The sequence below is a fragment of the Dermacentor andersoni genome, chromosome 1 (genome assembly GCF_023375885.2).
Source record: "Dermacentor andersoni chromosome 1, qqDerAnde1_hic_scaffold, whole genome shotgun sequence".
Classification (NCBI taxonomy): Eukaryota; Metazoa; Arthropoda; class Arachnida; order Ixodida; family Ixodidae; genus Dermacentor; species Dermacentor andersoni.
The window spans coordinates 117,708,350-117,729,382 of NC_092814.1; the positions used below are offsets into that span (position 1 = coordinate 117,708,350).

Consider the following 21,033-nt stretch of genomic DNA (forward strand, 5'->3'; position numbering starts at 1 on the left):
TTATTATTTTTTCTTGTTTGACAGGTAGCGCTGTTCCGACTTTTCAGATAGCTATCTTGAATAGGCGAAAATTATCTTCATGAAAACTCGCAATGTCTAGGGAGCTAATTAAAATCATTCACTAATTAACTTTATTCATTATTCACATTGGGATACGTTTGCAATTGCAAAATTGAAGCGGAGCGATAGTAGAATCATCTGCTCTGCAGAAATTCAAGGGCTATCTACCACTTTCCAGATGTCCGCCTTTAAATATGCAACGAAATACATTGGCGTTCCATTTAAGTTACTGAAACCGAACCTCTAAATTTGGAACGATCTTAATCGGAACGTCAACGCATTTCTGAAACTTTCGTTTACTTGGTGAGCTTCTTTGTCTGTTTTGTTACCCGCCGGACTTTTGACTAGTTATAACATCCCTGCCTTCCTTTTATCTGTCTCCCCCCCCCCCCCCCTCTCGTTACCCGCACGTAAAATGAACTTATTTCTACTCATAACAGAGCTAAAAATCCATGGACTTTAGGTGAAACTTCCATGCTCTCGCAAATGGTTTAAACATAACTGAGGAGCCGTTCCACTCTGTGAAGGTGGATGACCAGCGAAGCTGTAGGACATTATACAGGGTTACACAAGGGTACATGTATTAATGTTCATCATTTGGTAATGGTAGGGACGATATTTTTGTGATTATTCTTGGTCAAAGATTTCTTGGTCGAAAAGATTCTTGGTCAAAGTTAAATTTATACACGACCGTTGTTAAGTAGTTGAGTAGTTGGGTGACTTGAATTGGTATGCACTTCAAACCGAACTCTTCTAGCATAAACTAAGTGAACCATTCCTTGTATAGTTTTGAAATGTTCCCATTGAAGTTTACTACGATGATCACAGGGGTAGTGTCATCACGGCTAACCCATGCAGAGTGCCGGGTCATGAGGGTCTCGATATCACACTTGATTGTGCCTGAAGATATATGCACAGCGGGTATCGCAATTCCTTCTTTCGTTTCTCCGGCACGGACATCGCCACAGTAGGTGACATTGTCCTCTTGCAAGTCAAGGGTGTATGGTTGTACATACATTTTGTCCTTGAGTATGTGGCAACTCCTCCTGCTCGTGAGTCTATGTGCTCTTCACAAACGATCTTCCAGTATAAACTACAATAACGTGCTAGCATGGGCTGGTTGGTAAATGTCTGAAGAAAACGAGTAACAGCGTTGAACAACGGGAGGTGACTGAGACGCTTCGTTTGTCTCAGACACCTCCCGTTGTTCGGTCAGCGCTGTTGCTCGTTTTCTTCAGATTCCAGTATACGCATCGACTTGACACAATGGATCTTGATTTATTTATTTATTTATTTATTATTATTATTATTATTATTATTATTATTATTATTATTATTATTATTATTATTATTATTATTATTATTATTATTATTGCCGGAGTGCTTGAAGCCTGCTTCACCTCTGCCGCGGGTCGGCCCAGTATTGCATTATGTCCGGAATCGGCCCACGCTCGCCTTTCTTATTGATGACGCACAAACACGAAAAATACATGAAACCCTAGCCATATGCAGATTTTCTGTAAAATTCGGGCAGAACTCATCTGCGATGAGTATCCACGTATGCGAACAGTCGAAACGCGTCATGTACGAGGCATGTACTGCAGCCGGGCTCCTCTATCGCATATTTGGGGATGATGATGATAAGGAGGAGGAGGATTTATTGGCATCCCCTTTGAAAGGGGGCGATAACAAATAGTTACCTAGCCTGCTTGAGTTATTCAGGTACACCATATGTACTTTTCATTCTAGCATTTTTGTATATATCTGTTATATTTATTTTATTTATTTATTTATTCTATTTATTTATTTATTTATTTATTTATTTATTCAAGTTCCTACACATCGCCCTGTTGGACATTACAGCAGGAGGGACGAGGCACAATATAAGAACACTTGACAGCACCAAAGTTGTAAATTGAATAAATACAGGCATAAAATACAGCGTCCTGATGGGCATTGCAGTAAAGGGTGTCCTGCATACTCCTCGATTACGCAATGCCTCCATGACTGCTGGTATCTCTACTGAAGCAACCACTTATTATACTCTTATTATACGTACTCTGGGTCAGTATATTGTAACGCTCCCCAGACGACACAAAAAGTCCCATGGACATGGACTTATATGCTACGCGCTGTAGTTGTATGGATGTAAATGCAATGCGTAGCGGTGTAGCGTTCAGGCGATTCAGCGTGCCCATGCACTACGCATGTTCGCTGCGAACACTGTCAACGGACATTGGGCAGCTGTTTTTATACTAAATCCTGCTCGCGTTGTCTTATATTTGTGAAGAAAGTATAACGATAGCTTCGTTATCTTTTGCTGTAGAATACTAATAGACGTCGTATTACAGGCAGTTACAATAAAGGATTGAAACTTTCACAGTGACTCTGAATGAAAAATTACAGGCTTGGAAAGCCACATGGTAGGATCGACAAACACGTGATGAATAATGTCCTGGTTAATTCATGTGCAGGGATTCGACGTCCGACAATTGTCCCAATGACATCTAAAAAAAGGCCAAGCATGGAGCATCCATGCCTAGGACATGTCACTTGGGAGCTTTTCAGGATCACTTCGGCCCATCCTTAGGACGTACTGAACGCCCCCATAATGATATCTATTCGACATCTCCAGGATGCATGGGTGTCGTCTGCGATGTGATTCATTTCATTTTCCATTCTTCTTATCAAGTGGTGCGCCGAGTGACCAATCCCAGCGATAATGGGGGCGTGCGAGTCAAGTTCGAACCAATGAAGAAGGGTGAAAAGAAAAGAAAATGAAATAAAACGTTAAATGATACGGCCTCTGTAATCAAATTGGCGTGTATTATGTTAACAAAAAATTATTTTTCTTGTAAAATCACCACTGCAGACCCCCATATATCAAGGGCACTTAACGGTAATAATGTGAAAGCAAATACACTTGTATCATAATACTTTGTCGCTGCTGAAGGACAAACATACCGACAAGCATCCACGCACATACCCGAAGCAAATGTGGAGGTTGTGGATAGCTTTGTGGCGCTGCCTGTATCGAAGTACGGACACGGCGAAAGCTGAAAGAGCCCGTAACAGCTACCGCGGTAAAAGCTATTGCATCTATGCAATACAATAGCGTCTCATTATAATATACCGCATTCTTTTTCCAGTGGAGGGACCAGATACGTTTTTATGTAGAGCCGCATATTTATTTACATTGATATGTGAAGTAAACTAATCGTAACTGCATTCTCGCGTTTCATTTCGGCATTAAGTGAAAGGGGTTTGCTGTATTAAACGCTCCTTGTAGTATTTGCGGTGTACGCTTTCGTTTTACCCAACGAGAGCATTTAAATATGCCGCGGCGCGAAAACGGGACTCCACAGTAGTTACTCTCAATGCGGAGAGGCGGCGCTACGAGCGCTGGCGCATCGTTAGCGTCGTCTGTGGCATGGCAACCCTAGCGCCGGCGCCGCGAAGGACGCCTGATCCGGATGGCCTACGCGCGGCCGCTCCGCGCTGTAGAGGCAGCTTCGAGAAAGTGAAAACTGGATTGTAACCGGCTTTCTCCTCACTTTTGCTTTTCTGCTAGCGTAGTCCAAGTTTAGCTCCCTCGCGCACACCGCGGCCGCAGTTGAGCTCATTGGGCGGCGAGCGTCAACCACTGTCAGCTGAAGGTGAGGCCCACTTCGTTTTCTGGCTGTTGTCTTCGGTGTTGCCAGCTTTGACGAAATGTTTCAGGTGTCGTTGCGCACCGTACTTGGCTGACTGTTTGGCATGTGCGAAACTCTTCTGTAGTCCCACACGTGTGATCAAGTAATAGTTTCTGCTATTCCGTGTTGTACAAACGCCTAGGGAGTATGCATACGAGTTTTGCTCTACGATTTCTTTCTCCGAGGCCAGCGGGCGTGAACCCCTCGGTCCTCAAGGTTGCAATGCGGTTGTTTGGGCAGTGCGTTGCGCCGCGGCCGTTGACAAGCGCGCTCCTTGAAAAACACGCGACGTCCTTGCCGGACGTCGCTCCGTTTGTTTGTCAGCTGCTCGGCTTTCATGGCGCATTGTGCTGGTAGATTTCCCCTGGATTCCAAACGGCCTCGAGTGAATGTATTCATTCTCATCTCGCTCGTCTGCGTTTGTAAAATGGTTTTAACGAAAATACTTCGAACCACGTCAAATGAGTCGGTGCCTGAAGAATGACACTCGTCCGATGTTTTGAGCGGAATTTTTAAGTATTAGACTTCAAACTACAATGTAATTCAAAACTTAAATGTAATTGACTAGTGCATTTTACTACTCATTCGTTGTGTTGCCGGTTTCAACAAATGACGCGATCCAGTCGTGTATGAATGCATTGATCAACTTTGTAGTGGGAGAAAACGACCATTTTGTTTGTTCTATGTTGTGAAATATTGCATTAGCGTACTAATGCAAGGAGTTGCGCACGTATCCCTTCTTTATTTTTCCGATCACCTTGTCAACCTTGGTATTCTAGGGCGCCATGCGGCATCGTTTGTGAAAACGGATATTTCGCTGTTGAAAGCACGATATCTTATTTCTTGGATGACGCTAGTGTTAAGTTATCGCACGTAAAGCTATTGGAGTGCGCTTGGCCTCTTGATTATACATGAAGTTTACTTGTAAGCGCATTAGCAAGCGAGGCGAAAGTTAGTGGGCTCTGTCCTTTTCGACGGGAAAAATGCGCTGGCTATAGGCGCATACTTTCCTGGACCCGGAAGCGGGCAGTGCAAGCGGCGGGAGAAAGTGGTCCCATCGCGGAAGCGTTTTCGTGGTCCGGGTTCGTCGACCGGCTTCCCTGGTCCTTGACCGGATTTCATGCAGGTCGGAGACGCTGAAGGGACTGCTGGTAGCCTTATTAGCATGTAAAGGAGAAGCGCATGGCCATCTTAACACTTGAAGCATCTTAAGCGCAGCGCTTAGGGGTACCATTTGTTGCTTGTCAATACTGTTTTAGCATTCATGCGTGTCTGGTGCTACAGCTCCGCTTTTTTGGAAGAGTGGTTTGCTAACACGGAAACGAGGATTCCAAGTTATGGTGAATCAGAAAGGTAGATTGCAGCTTTATCTTAGTCACAAGTTGTTGAAAACATTATAGGGTTTTACGTGCCGAAACCACTCTCTGATTATGAGGCACGCCGTAGTGGAGGTCTCTGGAAATTTCGACCACCTGGGGTTCTTTAACGTGCACCTAAATCTGAGTACACGGGTGTTTTCGCCCTCATCGAAATGCGGCCGCCGTGGGCTGGATTCGATCCCGCGACCTCATGCTCAGCAGCCCAACACCATAGCCACTGAGCAACCACGGCGGCTCTCAAGTTGTTATATTTTGAAATAAGAATAGCATGTGCCAACGACTGCGGCTTTTCGCTTGAAAGGTATCAAAGTGCCTTTCGTAAAGTTACGTTGTTCTTATTTCGAATTTTCTATTATTGTTGCAAGAGTGATTATTGTGCTTACTTTTATACTATATCCACAGATGGAGGTCATGGGCCACCAGTCATACTTTGAATTCAGCTCACATGTGGAAAACCTGCTATTTAGAGGCCTCTCAGCATCCTCTCTTGGAGGTGATGCCATATTGCTTTTTATAGTGTTTGACAATGGAGGTATATATTGCTTTCAATCAGAGAAGTTACATTTTCTGCCGCTCAAGTTTAGTTCGCTGGCAATATGTTTTATGTGGTGCATGGGAGGAATAATGGCTTGGTTTTGGAAGTATAAATCCTTTTTGGTGTCAAAACATTATTTATTTCATGATGTGGAAACATCTTAGTGGTAACCTTGTTTTCACTGGGTCAATACAGTGCTGATGGTGCATCGCTAAATTGATGCTGTTTGGCTGTATCAGCTTTTTAGTGCCTAGTCTGCTATATAGAAGTGGTAACTCTGAAGTACTAAAATTTTTAAACTTGTGTTATGCTAGGGGTGTTGGTGTTTTCTGCATTTTTAATTGGATAGCTTAAGAACAGTTTGAGGAATGATGACTCATGGTTGTCTCTCATGGTCAGAGCTTCAGTAGCCTGTTTCCCAATGCTTGTCCTTTGTGCAGGCATGCTTGGCATGTGTCTTGGAGTGGCTGCCTTCTCCGTGCTGTATGAGTCCATCACAGCTTCACATCATTATGTAACAGAAGTACACAAGCAGAGCCTGTGGGCACCTAGCCAGAGGAGTCGCCTTGAGGCCAGTCCAGATGCCTCTCAGGTCTGCTGTGCCTCCTACTTTTACTAACAGATACCTTGCAAAGACAAGGCCAAGTGAAGTGCTTTTACCAGATGTTTGCTGACAGTAGATAATGCCTGTTTTGAACGTACTGTGAGCTGCTTTGGCTGTGTAGAGCTTATATGTATACTCTCTTGAAAATATTAGCTCTACATGATGCAAGCACAATTTGTTGTTAAGCTTGGAGCATAACATTGCAGTGGGGTGTTAATTGTGCAACAAGAAGCTTGAAAAGATGAATCTAAGCAATAGTTCTTAATATTTCCATTCCTAACAGTAGCTTTTCTTGTATGTCAGATCTGGAAACATATACAGCTCACTCAAGCATGCCACTTCTTTTCTCTTTGAGCCGAAGTAATGTGGAGAAGATGGTTTCTTGAAATTCTAGAGACTGCTGAGTTTGTTGCTGAGCTTTGCATTACTGAAAGAATGAGGACAAATGGCGTCCGCAAGTGGCTCACATAATTGACAGCGCCAGAGAGTTGGCCACTGATTCCAAGAAAGCACCACAGCTTGCAAAACGAGTAATTACATCTGCTGATGATGGCCTGTGGTGCTTACTGGGACCCAACTGCCAATACCCCATGTCACTGGCAATTACGCTAGCCACATGCTGGAGCATCATGTTTAAATCTGTACTTAGATGTGTAGTACATCCATCCAGGCCAATTCCATGGGTGCATTTACTTGTGTAAGTACATCCATGAAATTTTTACTTGTAGTGTTAAAACAGTGTGATTGATGAATTAGGGCAGCTGAAGATCTAATATGTACATAACATTTGAAAGGCTCAATGTTAATAATCAGTCTAACAATAGTGGTATGGTAAAAGCATTAACCATTGTGCAATATGTGGCGATGGGCAGTGATGTGCCAACTACGCCAGCAATGTTTCTTGGCTAATTAAATTATGCACTTTTCCCCACATTTCGATGTTTGTTTTTCGGTTTTCTGAGGAGTGTATTTGCTAACTTTAATTGCTGTTTTCTATGTATAGTGTATAATCACTTCGGTAAGGATAAAGAATGAACCCACCAATGCTCACATGGCACATTTCGATAACTCGAATGCTAGATATGCTTAATACAGTGTACGGAGGTATAATTACAATGTGATGTATGTTTAACGTCCCGAATATCGTGAGTGTTTGAAGGAAGGAAAAAAAAAACGCGTTGTCTTATTTTCTAGGAAAGAAAACAGTTGCTTTCCGACGTTTCTTTTTCGCCGCAACACCCGCATCACTTGAAGGTGTCTGGTGTTCAATGGTACAGAAACTTGAAGTGATCGGCTCATAGTGAAAGGCGTAGAGGAACCTGTGTCAGCAATTCGGCGCACTCTGCGGATGAGCACCGTTCGCTATGCGCGGCGCCAACTTCCGCGTCCAGCGTCGCGGGCGGAAACAAAATGCTTGCCAGCACTCGAACGTGCCAGCGCTCGCTCCGCAATTGACTTCGAGAGCCAGCTGCCTGGCTCTTCCTGTCCGCTATCGTGGTGCGCTGCCCAAGTCGCGGATGTACCGCCGTGTACGTACGGCGACATTTGGGATGCGAATTCTGCCGAATTTCGTCGTCTCGAAGCCCGTACGGGGATATCATTAAGTAAGCGTTTACCTCATTTCGAGGCACTCCTTGCAGTGTGCGTGCCTCGAAGCATGTCACGGAAGGAATAGCCTCCCCCACCCGATCTTTCCATTTCCTTTTTCACTTTGTCGGCCTGGTGGCACTCAAGCGGAACCAAGTGCACGTGCCAGGCGGTCTGTGACGCCGAGCGGGATGCGGCGCCGCGGTGCCCGCGTATGCAAAAGCTCCCGCGGGGCAGCTGTCATGCTGTCCGTCATTTGCGGCGCGTACTTCCTCCGTCCCTTTCCCGTCCTCCATGTTGGGCGCTGCGACGAGGCCCCTCTCTTCCCCGCCCTTTAAATACTACCAGTTCTGCAGGAACGGCCGCTGGGAGGAGGCGGACGAAACGGTAGAAAATAAGTGCCGGGGCCCGTTCAAAGCCCCCCCGCCCTCCCCCCTCGCCCGTCCCCCCGTCTTGACGTTGCGTATATCGCGAGCACGATCGTCAACGGCTCCGCTTGCGGTCTAGCACAACTCCCTTCACGCACCACTTCGTGCGTGCTTCTTGTTTTCTCCCTTGGGGCGTTGCTCCTACTTGTATTTCATGTTTGTTGTTAAAGCAGAATGTGGCGTTAGGAATTTAAAAAGGGCGGAGAGAGAGAGAAACGCCGACCCGGCGCATCTTGTGTAGCGCCCGTTGCTTTCACTGACGTCTTTTATCCATCCCCTATGTCACGTACGCTGTGCGGCAGGCCAAAGACGAATCTTCTCTGGCCGCCCTCCTCCGCCTTTCTCACGTTGAAATTGTCTCGCGTCCGGCTTATCGCGGTATTCTGCCAATATTCGTGCATATGCCACTGCTGTGTCTCCACCCCCCCCCCCCCCCCCCTTCTGCCACGGCCGTGTAAATAACACCCCTTTCTTTTCAATTCTACACCCTCGCCGCTAACACCTTCGGTCGTTGCCTCACCTACCCGCCTTACCCCTTCTCCCCTTAAAAGAACCCTACCCATATATACTGTGCCGAGGAAAGTATATGTCGCTTTGAAAAAGACAAATCCACTTGCCAAAACGTTCGCTCCTGCTTTTACCTTGTTCTCGTTTTGCTCATCGTCGTGACTGTGTATTGTTGCACGGGTGAAACTAACGACGGCGTGATGCATGCTTTCCCAAAATAATTTACCTTACTGCCACCTGAACTTTATCTCCCGACGTAATGATAGCTATAACCCTGTCCCCGTGCTGGTGTTTTTGTCAACAACATGTATTTAAAAGTAAAACATTTAGGCTTAAAATAAAGTGCAGGTTTGTAGGTTGTGATTTCTGAGTAGTTTACAGGGTAACTAAAGGAGAGTGCAGGCTCAGCAGCCAAAGAGCGTGAGAGGTGGCAGCGCGACGCCACGTCAGAATTTCCGTAGTTCCCTGTGACATTGGATTGTGGCATCACTCTACCGAGGCATCTTATTGACCCTTTCACCTCCCACGCTCTTTACTGAAAAAAATATGCAAATTTTAATCTTTCTCTTCACTCTGCCAACTTGTTGCAGGCGTTCGGTCCCTGTACGAGAAAATACACACAAGCAGTCGCATTCACTCAGTAAGGGACGTACTCGTGTAAGAGTCGCACCCCCTAGTCAGCATCCCAAAATATATGTGAAAAAAATCCAGAAAGATTTTCGAAGGCACTGCGCGTGTCGTGCTATGTCTGCCGACATTATTGCGCAAGGCTTTAAGGTCACGTGAATATATCTATATCTGTAAAGCCGTGGATGGCTCGGGGGAGGACTGCATTCAAGAGTGTGCTTGCGAACCGTGCTGAGCAAAGGCGACAGTGACAATGCTGACGACCACACGGGCACCAGGTGCATGGCGTGCGTGCGTGAACAAATGAATGCGTTATGAAAACAATAGCATTTGCTCTTTGGGTACAAAGGGGTCACAGGGATCCCGCGCGACCGGAAAAATTGGACTGAAACGTCCCACCTCCTTGTAGTGGCCGCACCTCGTCAAGATCGCGAGAAAAAAAAAAAGGAAAAATATGCAGCCCTTGCACGAGTGTACACGATATTGCCTTGTTAGAAAAAAAAAAAATCAAGCGGTGGCTCTGCAGTCTTGGGGTGTTCTACCGCAAGAATTTTTCAAACTGGTTCATTAATAGCCGAGATAGGAATATTTCAGTGCCTCGAACCCATGATTTCAGGAGGCGAGCGTCACCGCCAACAAGGACACTCTCTCCACTTGACCCATGTAGCCTCCGCAAGTGAAATTCAATTCCGTTCCTGCGTTCTCCCATACCGGAGCTGAATGACCGTGTGACGCATACGTCCCGGGCCCCGACTTCTTCTCCTTCTTTTTTTTTTTTTTTCGCGCTTTTCTGTTGCGCGGCGCACTTATACGCCGACGGTCGTGCGCGCGAGCTGTTGTGATGTCTCGTTTCGCGCAGCGCACGAATTTGCGCGCTGTGCACGAGGATACCTGACTAGCGCTATAAGCGCTAGCGCTTATGTGTCATAGCGCGACTAGCGCTATGACACATAACACATATGACACGCTATGACGACTAGTGCACGACGTGAGAACAAGCAGACGAAACAAAAGTACACCTCTCTTGCTGCAGCGCGAAGCAAAACAAAACACGCGTACATTCGGCTAGTGTGTTTTATTATTTCTGTAAACTTAAATTCGTCTATTGAAGCAACAGATTACACAAATAACAGCTGTTGCGTTGAATAAATCTCGAAGTGTCACGTGTCACTATGAGCGACGTCACAGCATATACATGTACGTAGGCGCACTTCTGATATACGTCATCCCCCCGTTTTGCAGCGCGGCGCCCGCGAGGAGAAGGGCGAACGGCGCTTATTTTTAAATTTCATCTCTTTCCGCGGCACATAGCGATGTAATTCTTAGCAGACACGATTATGAGCGCGATCGTGTGCACTGCGCTTGTCAGCTCGAAATGGCCAGACCTGGTGAGGGGCCCTTTAGGGGAGCCCATATGGCCAGAATTGTTCATGAGCCCCACCCCTCCCCACCCTGCGCCTCCCAGACTACGCCGTCTCTCGTGAGTTGCTTTGTAACTTTGAATACCATGCCTCATCTTTTTCCAGACGTCTACATTTCCAATATGCCCGTAGACGCGATAACGAAATGTGTGAAATATGTACGAATGCCCTAACATAGTTGCACGACGTAAAATCAGTTGACACGCGTGACTGGTCTACCGCTAGCAAGGGCTTGTTTCTGGCGACACTTGTGCTACTAACTGTTAGGACGGGCAGAGCTCGGACTTGTGTTTAAAGCCTAAAAGAAAAACATTACGTTAAAATACCACTCGACATGGCAACTTTTGTACGTTTTTCCTGCGAACAAAAAGAAAAAAAAAAACAGAAAGGAAAGCAGAAAAGAAAAAGCCACATCTGCGAGAAGACCGCGTAGTCCGAGACGTCGGGAAGTGATGTCACCGTTGCCGCGGTTTGGGCACGTCATTCCCTGGTTAACAAACGCTTCGAGTTTGCAAGAGAATGAACTCGGATCTTGGCTATATTCATCATCTTCTTTTGATGTTCCTTTAATGGTACCTGCATATTCTATTATGCACGTAAAGGAAAGGGTAAAAAAGGAAAACTGGTTCACACACGTTGGGGGTTACTGAATTCCAACAATTTGTAGCGCGTGCCGCCTGCTTGTATATTAGAACATAGGACGAGAACTTCTTTTTCTTAAAGGCGCCGAAGTGTTGCAATAAAGGAGATAGTAAGGGCGCCAAGAGGGGGGGGGGGAGCAAAATAGCTCATAACTTGGGTTCGACGTTTAGTCCCACATGTCGCGGGACCTCGCGAACTGAATACATGCCAGCTTTCGAGGAAAGCGTGCTCGTAGACGACTGCCGGTGACACTTGCCGCGACGTTGTCAGTAGAGGAAGCCGAACGTAAAAGTTGCAGAACACAAGACGCAGGAACGACGCGTCTAGGCTGTCATTTTTCCTCGAGGCTTCACACGCCGCCGCTGGCATGGGCCAAAGTATTGGTCATTTGCAGCTTGTCTGCATTACTCGCTTTATTCAGTAGGACTGAAAACTCGTCTCCTACGTCGTCGTTTGTTTGCACTTATCTGTCTTGTTTCTTTTGGGCAGTGTTTATCTACCTGAGTGTAACATTCATAGTCTCGATAACTGTTGCAGAGATATAACCCCAAGACGATGGCGTAAGGCATGCATGCGTGAGGCAGCAACATCAGCTCCTGTTTGGCCTCAAACGCCTCCGTGCGCTTTGTTATCAAGTTACGAGGACCATCCAGCGAGCAGGACAACCATGCAGTTTGCTCAATTTATATCAGGCTAGGACGAATTGGCTCAACACAGACGTCCGGTCCTGTGACCGTGGAAAGTGTGCAGACCTAGTTATGCAAATCACTCACTAACCGCGGTGTCGTTTCTGTGCACACTCACGGCGACACACCCTAGAGGATGCGCGTTGTGGACGTTCGCAACAAGGCACTGAATGCACTGCAGCTGAAGTAGAGGCAACTTCAGCTGCCATTGTGCTGCGCTCTGTGTGCAGTGTACACACTCGTTTCCAGCGTGTAGATCTACTTCTTTTTTTTTGCTTCGTCGCCAGTTGGTTGGTTGGCTGGAATCGCTTTTGGTCGGGAATAGGCGTTCCGCCTTGAACTCGTCGAGACAAGATAAACGTGTGCCCTGCACGCGCGGGCACGCTCGAGGAGCGTAGTGCCCGTTTCCCCGGGCCGTGCAAGGGCGCCACGCCGGCGCGCAGTATAGCCCTGACCCCGTCCGCTGGCGGTTGTAGGCACGCATGCAACCGGCTGCGAGCAGCCCCTGCTGCCGAGTCTTTGCGGGCCCCTTGCGCACTGCTTTGCGAATTCGTCGCTTTCCAAGTGGCATTCGTCGTCGGAGACTGTGGTATGGGGCCTGGCGCACGCGCGGACCTCTGACTATGTGCACGTTGCGCCTTAGACTGGGTGGGTAAAATTAGTGTCTTAATGCGTGAAAAGTTATTTAGAGAGCTAATTCTTAAAGCACTCGTCGAGGATTCGTCTTCCAGTCTTCAAGCCCCTTTCTTATTCGTTCTTTCTTTTTGATACCGTGAAATGTATTTAGTCAGAAGTGTAATGGGGCGATCTCATAGAACTGAGAACTTCCTGACTTCTGGATAAATATACTGTCTTTTTTTAATGCACTTGCGAGGTAGAGAACGGCGCCTACGTCTGTGGAATAAGTATGACTTGTTTAGTTCAGACGGCGACAAGCTCGAAGAGCTCTGGTACGAACAGTGACCAACACTGAACATAGGCGCGCGAGTGCGTTACCGAGCGGCAACCCCCAGAGCCTACACTACACTATACAGCGCACATCTCGATCGTCCAGTGCACCGTGCTTTTCTGTGACGCGCAAACTTACTCATCTTCTACCTAGTTCCCGCGACTTTAACGTGACCGCAGATTCACTGCGAAAACGCACGCACGTCTGTCACTTCAAATACCGGAAAGTTGCTCTTCTATCCTACAATTTGCTGCCGTCAAAACGTCGGATAAAGACTTCGGAGGAAGATGGCAGTCGACAAGCTCACGCATAAAAAAAGCGATTTTTTTCGGATGGCTAGAAGTAATGTAAATTGAAACAAAAAGTAATAAATTATAACAGTCATGAGCGATAGCTGTCTTTAAGTTACAGAAAAAAAGAGAGAAAATTGTGCAGTAATGGATGAAAGCAATAATTTTGTATAAATTATTCTGCACGAGTATCACTTCTGTGCGCCAAGTTCGGAGCGCCCTCACGGCATCATAATATTTTTTTTTTTCGAAAAAAAAAAATCGCTTGAACCATTACTTCTCACATTGAGGTAAAATACCATGATTTTTGTCGGCACCATAGGAGGCGGCCGAATTTGAAACACCAGGTACACTTTCGATGGAATGACCCATGAATATGCAGTGGTACGACTAACAGAGAAAGGGGAAAGAAACCGAGACCCGTTCATTTACGATCCACCTTCGATTATCTGCACGCGCAGCCCTCCTAATCCGTTTTTCATTCCGTGTATCCATGTAGAGTTCATGCGAAGCACTAAGGGCAAGCACACGCGGCTCTATATACGACCAGCCTCTACGATATGACGATAATGGACTCTTTCATGGTTGAGGGTACGTGTAAAGGAACCCTGGAGCGCGAAAATCGCTGCTTCGGGAAAAGCCAGCTGACTTAATTAAGACTGCAAGCTGGGCGAGTTGGTGATTGAACATGTTCCTATGGGTGGGCAGCGCAACCCGGACGAAGGAGGAGAGGAAGTACATAACACTGCGCTCGTGTTGTGTACTTCCTCTCGTCCTTCGTCCGGGTTGCGCTGCCCACCCATAGGAGCTGACTTAAATGTGTGCTGTGCGCCCGAACAAAACCTGCAGGTGCGGTCCTGACAGGACCAGCACTCACAGTGCTCCATATAGAGGACGCCCCCTCGATCGCTTCCCGTGAAAGAGGCATCAACACCTATTGGACTTTAACGCACGAATGTAGTCCGAGGGTGTATATGGGCCAAAGTGCGAGGTCACATTGCAGGAGGTGAGTCAGTGGCGTTTATTACAAGGGGTTAATTGTTTGTCAATAATGCAAGCGGTAGAAATGAAACCCTCTAGAGACATTTCTGAAGGCCACGAGCAAAATGTTCCAGTCATAATTCAATTTCTCATCTAATCCTAATCCACTCTCGAAGGGCCTGCCACGTACTTCAATGACCCCTAGGCATCACTCTCTCCATGTTATTCGTCCAATCTAACTGCGGCGCGAGCAGTGTGCACACAACGGCGCTCCAAAGTGGCAATGTCCGTAGTTACAGTTCCGTGGTCACTATCATAAATTATCGCCGCACACGGGCCCCTTGTTGTCCATCGTTTTATTGCTTCACGGGCCCCTTGTTTCAGGACCTCGCGGGATGCCGTCGTCGACATTCCCACGCTCGCTGGGACGTCTGGCACGTTTACCAATGTTTTAGACAGAGGTGAGTTGAAGTGGCTACGCGATGGCTTGGCTCCAAAAGCAGCGACTTTGCTCTCGTGAACCGAACCGCGGAAGCCATGCCCGAGCTCTTTGCTTGCGCCACAGTCCGTAAACTAGGCGGCTCTTCTAATGACTATGATTAGTGGCCAGCGTTCTCGGTTATTTCCAGCCGAAAATTACGTTCCTTTTCTTCCTTCTTTCTTTTCGATTGATATTTTCTTCCACACAAAGTTTCATCGGACCAGTAGCGGTGGCTCAATGGCTATGGCTTTCTGCTGCTGAGCACGAGATGTTGGGTTCGATTCCCGGCTACGGCGACCAATTTGTATCCAATTGTATCCAATTGCACAAAGTGTTCAAATAGTGAAATTACCGAATTGAATCGAATTATGCACTTCGAGAACGACATTAGAATGTCGTGCCATTTTTCTTATGTTTAAACAACAAAGTGAAATGTAAAGCTTTTGTGGCGTTTGTTTTAAAAAATGAGGCTTATTTTACATCACTTGATACGTGCATGCAAGGCTGTTCTCAGGTAGACGCCCGATCAACTGAAATGCTTGTAAATGAGAAGCAGCTGGTTTCAATTACGTAGTACATACCACGACAATGACAGTAATGAAACGAGGGAACGGTACGCCACCAGATGCACATAGATTCGGTGAGTGCCGTGTTTGTTGAAGGAAAGAAGGTCGACACTGCAGCACCCCACGTTGTTTTAATGGGATGCAAACATGTTGATACTGTCCAAATAATAAATTGATTTGCCTAAGTCAAGACAAAACTCGTAGGCTGCCTAAAAGCGAGACATCCTTAATGACTAAAGAAATGATTGGACAGAAATTATCTGCCCCATGCATTCGCTCGGGAAACGGTGCCCCTGCGTGACAACTGCGGCGCTCCTGCAGCAGAATCATTCGGAACCGTCTGTTTCCACTTGCATCGGTCCTTCTTCCCTGCGACTCCAACAAGTGTTGGTATCCCTTATATTTAAAGAAGAATGATGGGTGTAACGCTAAGGGATAAGAAAAGAGCAGATTGGGTGAGGCAACAAACGCGAGTTAATGACATCTTAGTTGAAATCAAGAAAAAGAAATGGGCATGGGCAGTACATGTAATGAGGAGGAAAGATAACCGATGGTCATTAAGGGTTACGAACTGGATTCCAAGGGAAGGCAAGCGTAGCAGGGGGCGGCAGAAAGTTAGGTGGGCGGATGAGATTAAGTTTGCAGGGACGACATGGCCACAATTAGTACATGACCGGGGTAGTTGGAGAAGTATGGGAGAGGCCTTTGCCCTGCAGTGGGCGTAACCATGATGATGATGATATTTAGAGGGGAACGAATAATCCACAATTTCGAGTGGTTAGTTCTCAAATTAATCGAATACGAGTCGAATAACAAATTGATTCTTACTTGAAATTTCCAATATTCGCACACGCCTCAAGATAAGCAAGAAGCAGTCTAGCAAGGGCACAAGATAGAATGAGACCTTGTAACGATATGTGGGTACACAGCTCCAAGAAATAATGCAAAAGAGAGAGAGAGAGAGAGAGAGAGAGAATGGAGCACTATAGGTAGATATGACCCCCCGTTATCATCAGTGAACTTAACCCAGCTCATCCAGTGCAGTGGCCGCAGCACAAAGGCTGACAGGGCCTAGGCCAGGGCTCCCCGCTTCCTCTGTATAACGCCTTCCCCCCTCCTCGCTTTCGTCCTAGCGGCAATCAAAAGGATCGCAAATAATAATAATAACACGTTGTGATTGTTTTAGGCGACAGGTTAACGAATGACCTTGACCACACTCCATGCTCCTTGCGTCGGAGCGCATATGGAGCGCACAGCTGCCCGCAGATGGCTGTCTTAACTCCTTGGTGAATTTGCTGACCTTTGGTTGAAACCAAAAACGGCTGAACCCTAGCTCTTAATTCTCCACCATCGGTGTTGGCGCTACGCCGCCTCTCCTTCGACAGTTGTTGCTCTCGTAAACGACCGCGCGAACAACGCTCAAACACCGCCGGAGCGTTAAAAAAAAAAAAAAAAAAAAAAAAAATTACAGTTTCGTCCAGCGGCGAAGCATTAGTTAAAGCATTGCTGTCGAGCCATTCACACGGTGTTCTAAATATACGCGGAGCCGACACGAAGCGACACAGCACCCGAGGCAACTGCTACTGTGCAGCAGGAACAGAACAGCGCCCTCGCAGATGCCAGGCGTGTCACAACGCTGGCACGATGAGAAACGCCGGCAGCGGCATTACAGGCGTCACACCTCGATGCTGCACGAGATGCCACCGACGGAAAACCGTCGGGTTGGTACGATTGGTGAACATGCCCTGCGCAAGGTATTATGTCTGAGTGTTTTGAACTTGCAAGAGTTGACAACCATGCTGTGTACAAAGTAGAGAACTTGTTCAATTCTCATTGACTAGCCTTCGTGTACGACGGCGTGGAAGCACATGAGGCTCTTTTTACCGGCTCACATCGTCCTCAGAAAGCTGAACTCTTCCTTTACACAATCAGTGGTGTACATCTGTCGCTTTGCCTGAAAGTACCGGGCTGTGTCTTCAGGCAACTTGGCAACGTCTGAGAAAGGTGGCGACGAGAGTAATTAAGATTCCCTGGCTGTTGTCCACCAGACAGTTAGGCCGATTGAATTTTAATACACCCACTAGGCATCGACCACTTAGTTTGCGAGCGTCTGCGGTTTGACTTTGGCAATCCCTCTCCAACGCGTTGGGACGACTGGACCAGTGACGTACCAACTATTTCTCGAGTGGGGGGGGGGGGGTGCAAATCGAAAACGATCTGATCTCTCTCTCTCTCTCTCTCTCTCTCTCTCTATATATATATATATATATATATATATATATATATATATATATATATATATATATATATATATTGCGAATGACTATTACGATAATTGATCGAGCCTCGAAGCGCTTCTGTCAGTTGTATTTATATTTATCAAACATAGACCTGTTTATCGATCACACATCGTGAACCACGGGGGCCCGAAAAATTATTTGAATTTGAGTTTATTTCTTACAACTACATCAAATCTCAAAATAATGCTGGGCCTAAAGGCAATGAGTGCCTCACAGAGGTCCCGGTTCCCGCCTAGTAGCAGCAGTATAATAATAATAATAATAATAATAATAATAATAATAATAATAATAATAATAATAATAATAATAATAACTATTATTATTATTATTATTATTATTATTATTATTAATTATGGAAACATACAAGCACACAAAGGAAAGAGGGAAGGAGCAAGCTAACTGCCACCGAGAGGGGCATTACGCACAACGCACATAAAAAATGCACATTTGGTAAAAACAATTTTAATAGTTAAGCAAAGAATTGTACTTGGTGTTTAAGTGTACAGCATAAATGTATCGCTAGTTTAGGTAATATTATTCAAGAACAACAACCAACATAACTTACTTGCAACAGCACAAGAAAAAAAGAAACAGCACATTTGCAAAGAAGCTGTTTCTTTCGAATAGTATAGCAATAAATGTTCCAGTGTCCTCCAACTATATCGCATACTTTAAAGAGTTGCCCGTATATATATATATATATATATATATATATATATATATGACTATACTGTTTGAAAACTTGTCCGTATGTAATGCTTTGCAGCACTTCCTGTTGGGAATTTTTAAAAGGAGTAATTCATCAAACACACATGTTAGTTTGACATAACATTTACCATGGTGTCCTCTCTCCCTGCCCACCCCCCTCTGGTTCCGCCAGTTTGGTATGGGTTGAGTTCGCTGTTCTCCCAGGGCAACGGGATAAATTTTTTCTTCGCAAAACACATTCATAATGCTCAGGATCGCTTCCGCGCGTTATTTACTGCAAATGCTATAATTGGTCCCCTTCATTTGAACTTTACTAAATATTGCCCATAAGGCGCCCTTTATTTTCTGCAAGTATAAACGAAATGTCTTGTTTAGTTCACCGTGGACATCGCTAAAACCAAGTGGGAACGTGTTATGACGCTTCAAAATAGGGAAAGAAACAGGACGGCTCAGCAATTATTTGTAACGCTTCTAATTGGACATGGAACGTAAAAACGTCGCACATTGCAGTTACCATGTCCCTCCTCCCCTTTCCAAAAAATATAAACTTGTTGTAACCTATAGCTATGTCGAGACACTAGAAAGTATAGCTGATAGTGGCCATATCACACGCTCTAACACTTGAATAATAAATTTTTTACAAGAGCTGTGTGTCATCCCACTCATTTAACTTCGCGCAGAGAGTTTTAATAGCGCACCGCCAATTTTCGCTAAATTTAGTCCTGGTGGATTTTATAGTTCTTCCAGGGCAGCGGGCTCATTTCTTCCCCGCTCATTAGACACGTTCATAATACTCTAGAGTGCTTGCATGCGTAATTTATTTTGAAAGCCCCAATTACCCACCGGTTTTGAACTTCACCTACACATCACCCCTTAACGTATTTTTAGTCACCAAACGTAAAGCTACCTCCTTTACTTCAGTGAAGACACCAGGCGAAACTAATATATCACGCATGAAAAAGTAAAAAAAAAAAATGTGAAGGTTCAATAATTATTCGTAACACTTTTAAATAAGCTGGAGACGTTAAAGCTATGCGACGCATCACACTTAACATGCTGTCTATTCCTTCAAAGTACAAAACAAATGAAACGCAGAGTTCTCTTGGGGCGTTGGGAAACCTAGCTGATAGCAGCCGCATGATACTTTCAAACACTTGCTTACAATTTTTTAATGCTGTATTTGATTAACACGCATTTACCATCGCAGATAAACTTAGCGTATTGTTCCCCTTATGTTCGCAAAGACCTCAGTTGTAGTTGTAACATATGCCAGCTCAGCCGTGTAAGTATTACACCGCTCGTAAAACAGACTAATAACGATATGGACTACATACGTATTCTACTGGAAAAGGCGCTTTAAACCCACCCATTTGGAACAATGCCTACACATTGGCCATATCATGCCCGTAATTTTCCCCTGATATAAACAAGGTGCGTTGTTTAGCTCACCGAGAACTCCGGAGAAACTCCGGGGTTTAGTATAGTTATCTGCAACACTTGCATTTAAAGCAGGAAAGCGAAAGTTCCGCAACGCATTGCGTTTAAGATTTTCTCTGTGTTAACGGAATTTCAATCGTCGATCTGTTGAGCTGTTGCTTTAGGAGTCTGGGGAACATTTCGATTACCGGCAGTATAATGCCCTGAAGCGCTTCAATGAGTAACTTTCTACAACGGCTGTAATTAACCTACACACACACACACACACATATATATATATATATATATATATATATTGCTCGTCACTCAGAACATTGCTTCGTACTTCAAATAAATATAAACACCGTGCGCCGCATATTTTACCGAGGAAACCGGGGGAAAACAACTAAACTCCGCGTATAACGCATAAGAATTTGGAGAAAGTGACCATTTAGTAACTGTTTTCTTAGCATATAAGCACCCTAAACAGTGTAAATCTTCGGAACACGTCGCCAAAATGGGGTCCTCATTTTTTCAAGATACGAAATATCTGCTGTTCTTTCTCCTTTCGGCAAAGAAAAAGTGATAGTGCAGCTATCATTTATAAACAGCCTGGAAATGAAATCGTCAGTCAGAAGTGACACGTGCGTTTAGAAAAAAAATCAGTTGAGTGTTCTATTGGTATTGAAATGGCTCTGCACGTTCTGCCAAGATAATTTTCACTAGCATCTCTACGATATGTCATGATTACACAACGAAATTCAAGTTATACCTGTAAGAAGTTTGATTATATTTTGATGGTGATAAGATACTCAGTCTCTAACGCTATGTAGGCTATCTCTGGACAGAAATGAAATAGATCCAGCGTTTGATAATTTAACGATGTCATGCCTTAAGGCAATCCTCGCTATCAAAGCAGGGGATGTGTAGTAAAGAAAAGAATTACTTATGGGATCACTCTATTAAGAAAGAAAATTTGGCTTCAGGTGTAGTTTTGTTGGACTTTCCGTCGTGCAGCCGAAAGTGCCCACTTTCTGAAGAGTGGGGAGGGCAAATGACATACTTTGCCCTCCCCACTTCTGACAGTGGGGCGGCAAGTGCTTCCCCTGCCCCCCCCCTGGTACATACGCCTATGGACTAGACGATTGATCACTGTCCGTTCAGGCATTGCTTA

At 45.5% G+C, this 21,033-nt stretch overlaps 1 protein-coding gene across 2 annotated transcripts in view; it reads left to right on the forward strand.

Annotated features, from left to right (window-relative positions):
- LOC126543903 (high affinity copper uptake protein 1-like) overlaps positions 1-21,033 on the forward strand; it is a 124,740-nt gene that overhangs the window by 82,115 nt on the left and 21,592 nt on the right. Inside the window, exons 1-3 of one of the 2 annotated variants that reach the window (XM_050191047.3) lie at positions 3,496-3,716; positions 5,534-5,624; positions 6,107-6,258. In XM_050191047.3, coding sequence (XP_050047004.1) covers positions 5,534-5,624; positions 6,107-6,258 — 243 coding nt within the window. In that variant the 5' untranslated portion in view covers positions 3,496-3,716. Of the gene's footprint in view, positions 1-3,495; positions 3,717-5,533; positions 5,625-6,106; positions 6,259-21,033 lie in introns of those variants that run through there. The other variant, XM_055061944.2, reaches the window with a different exon arrangement.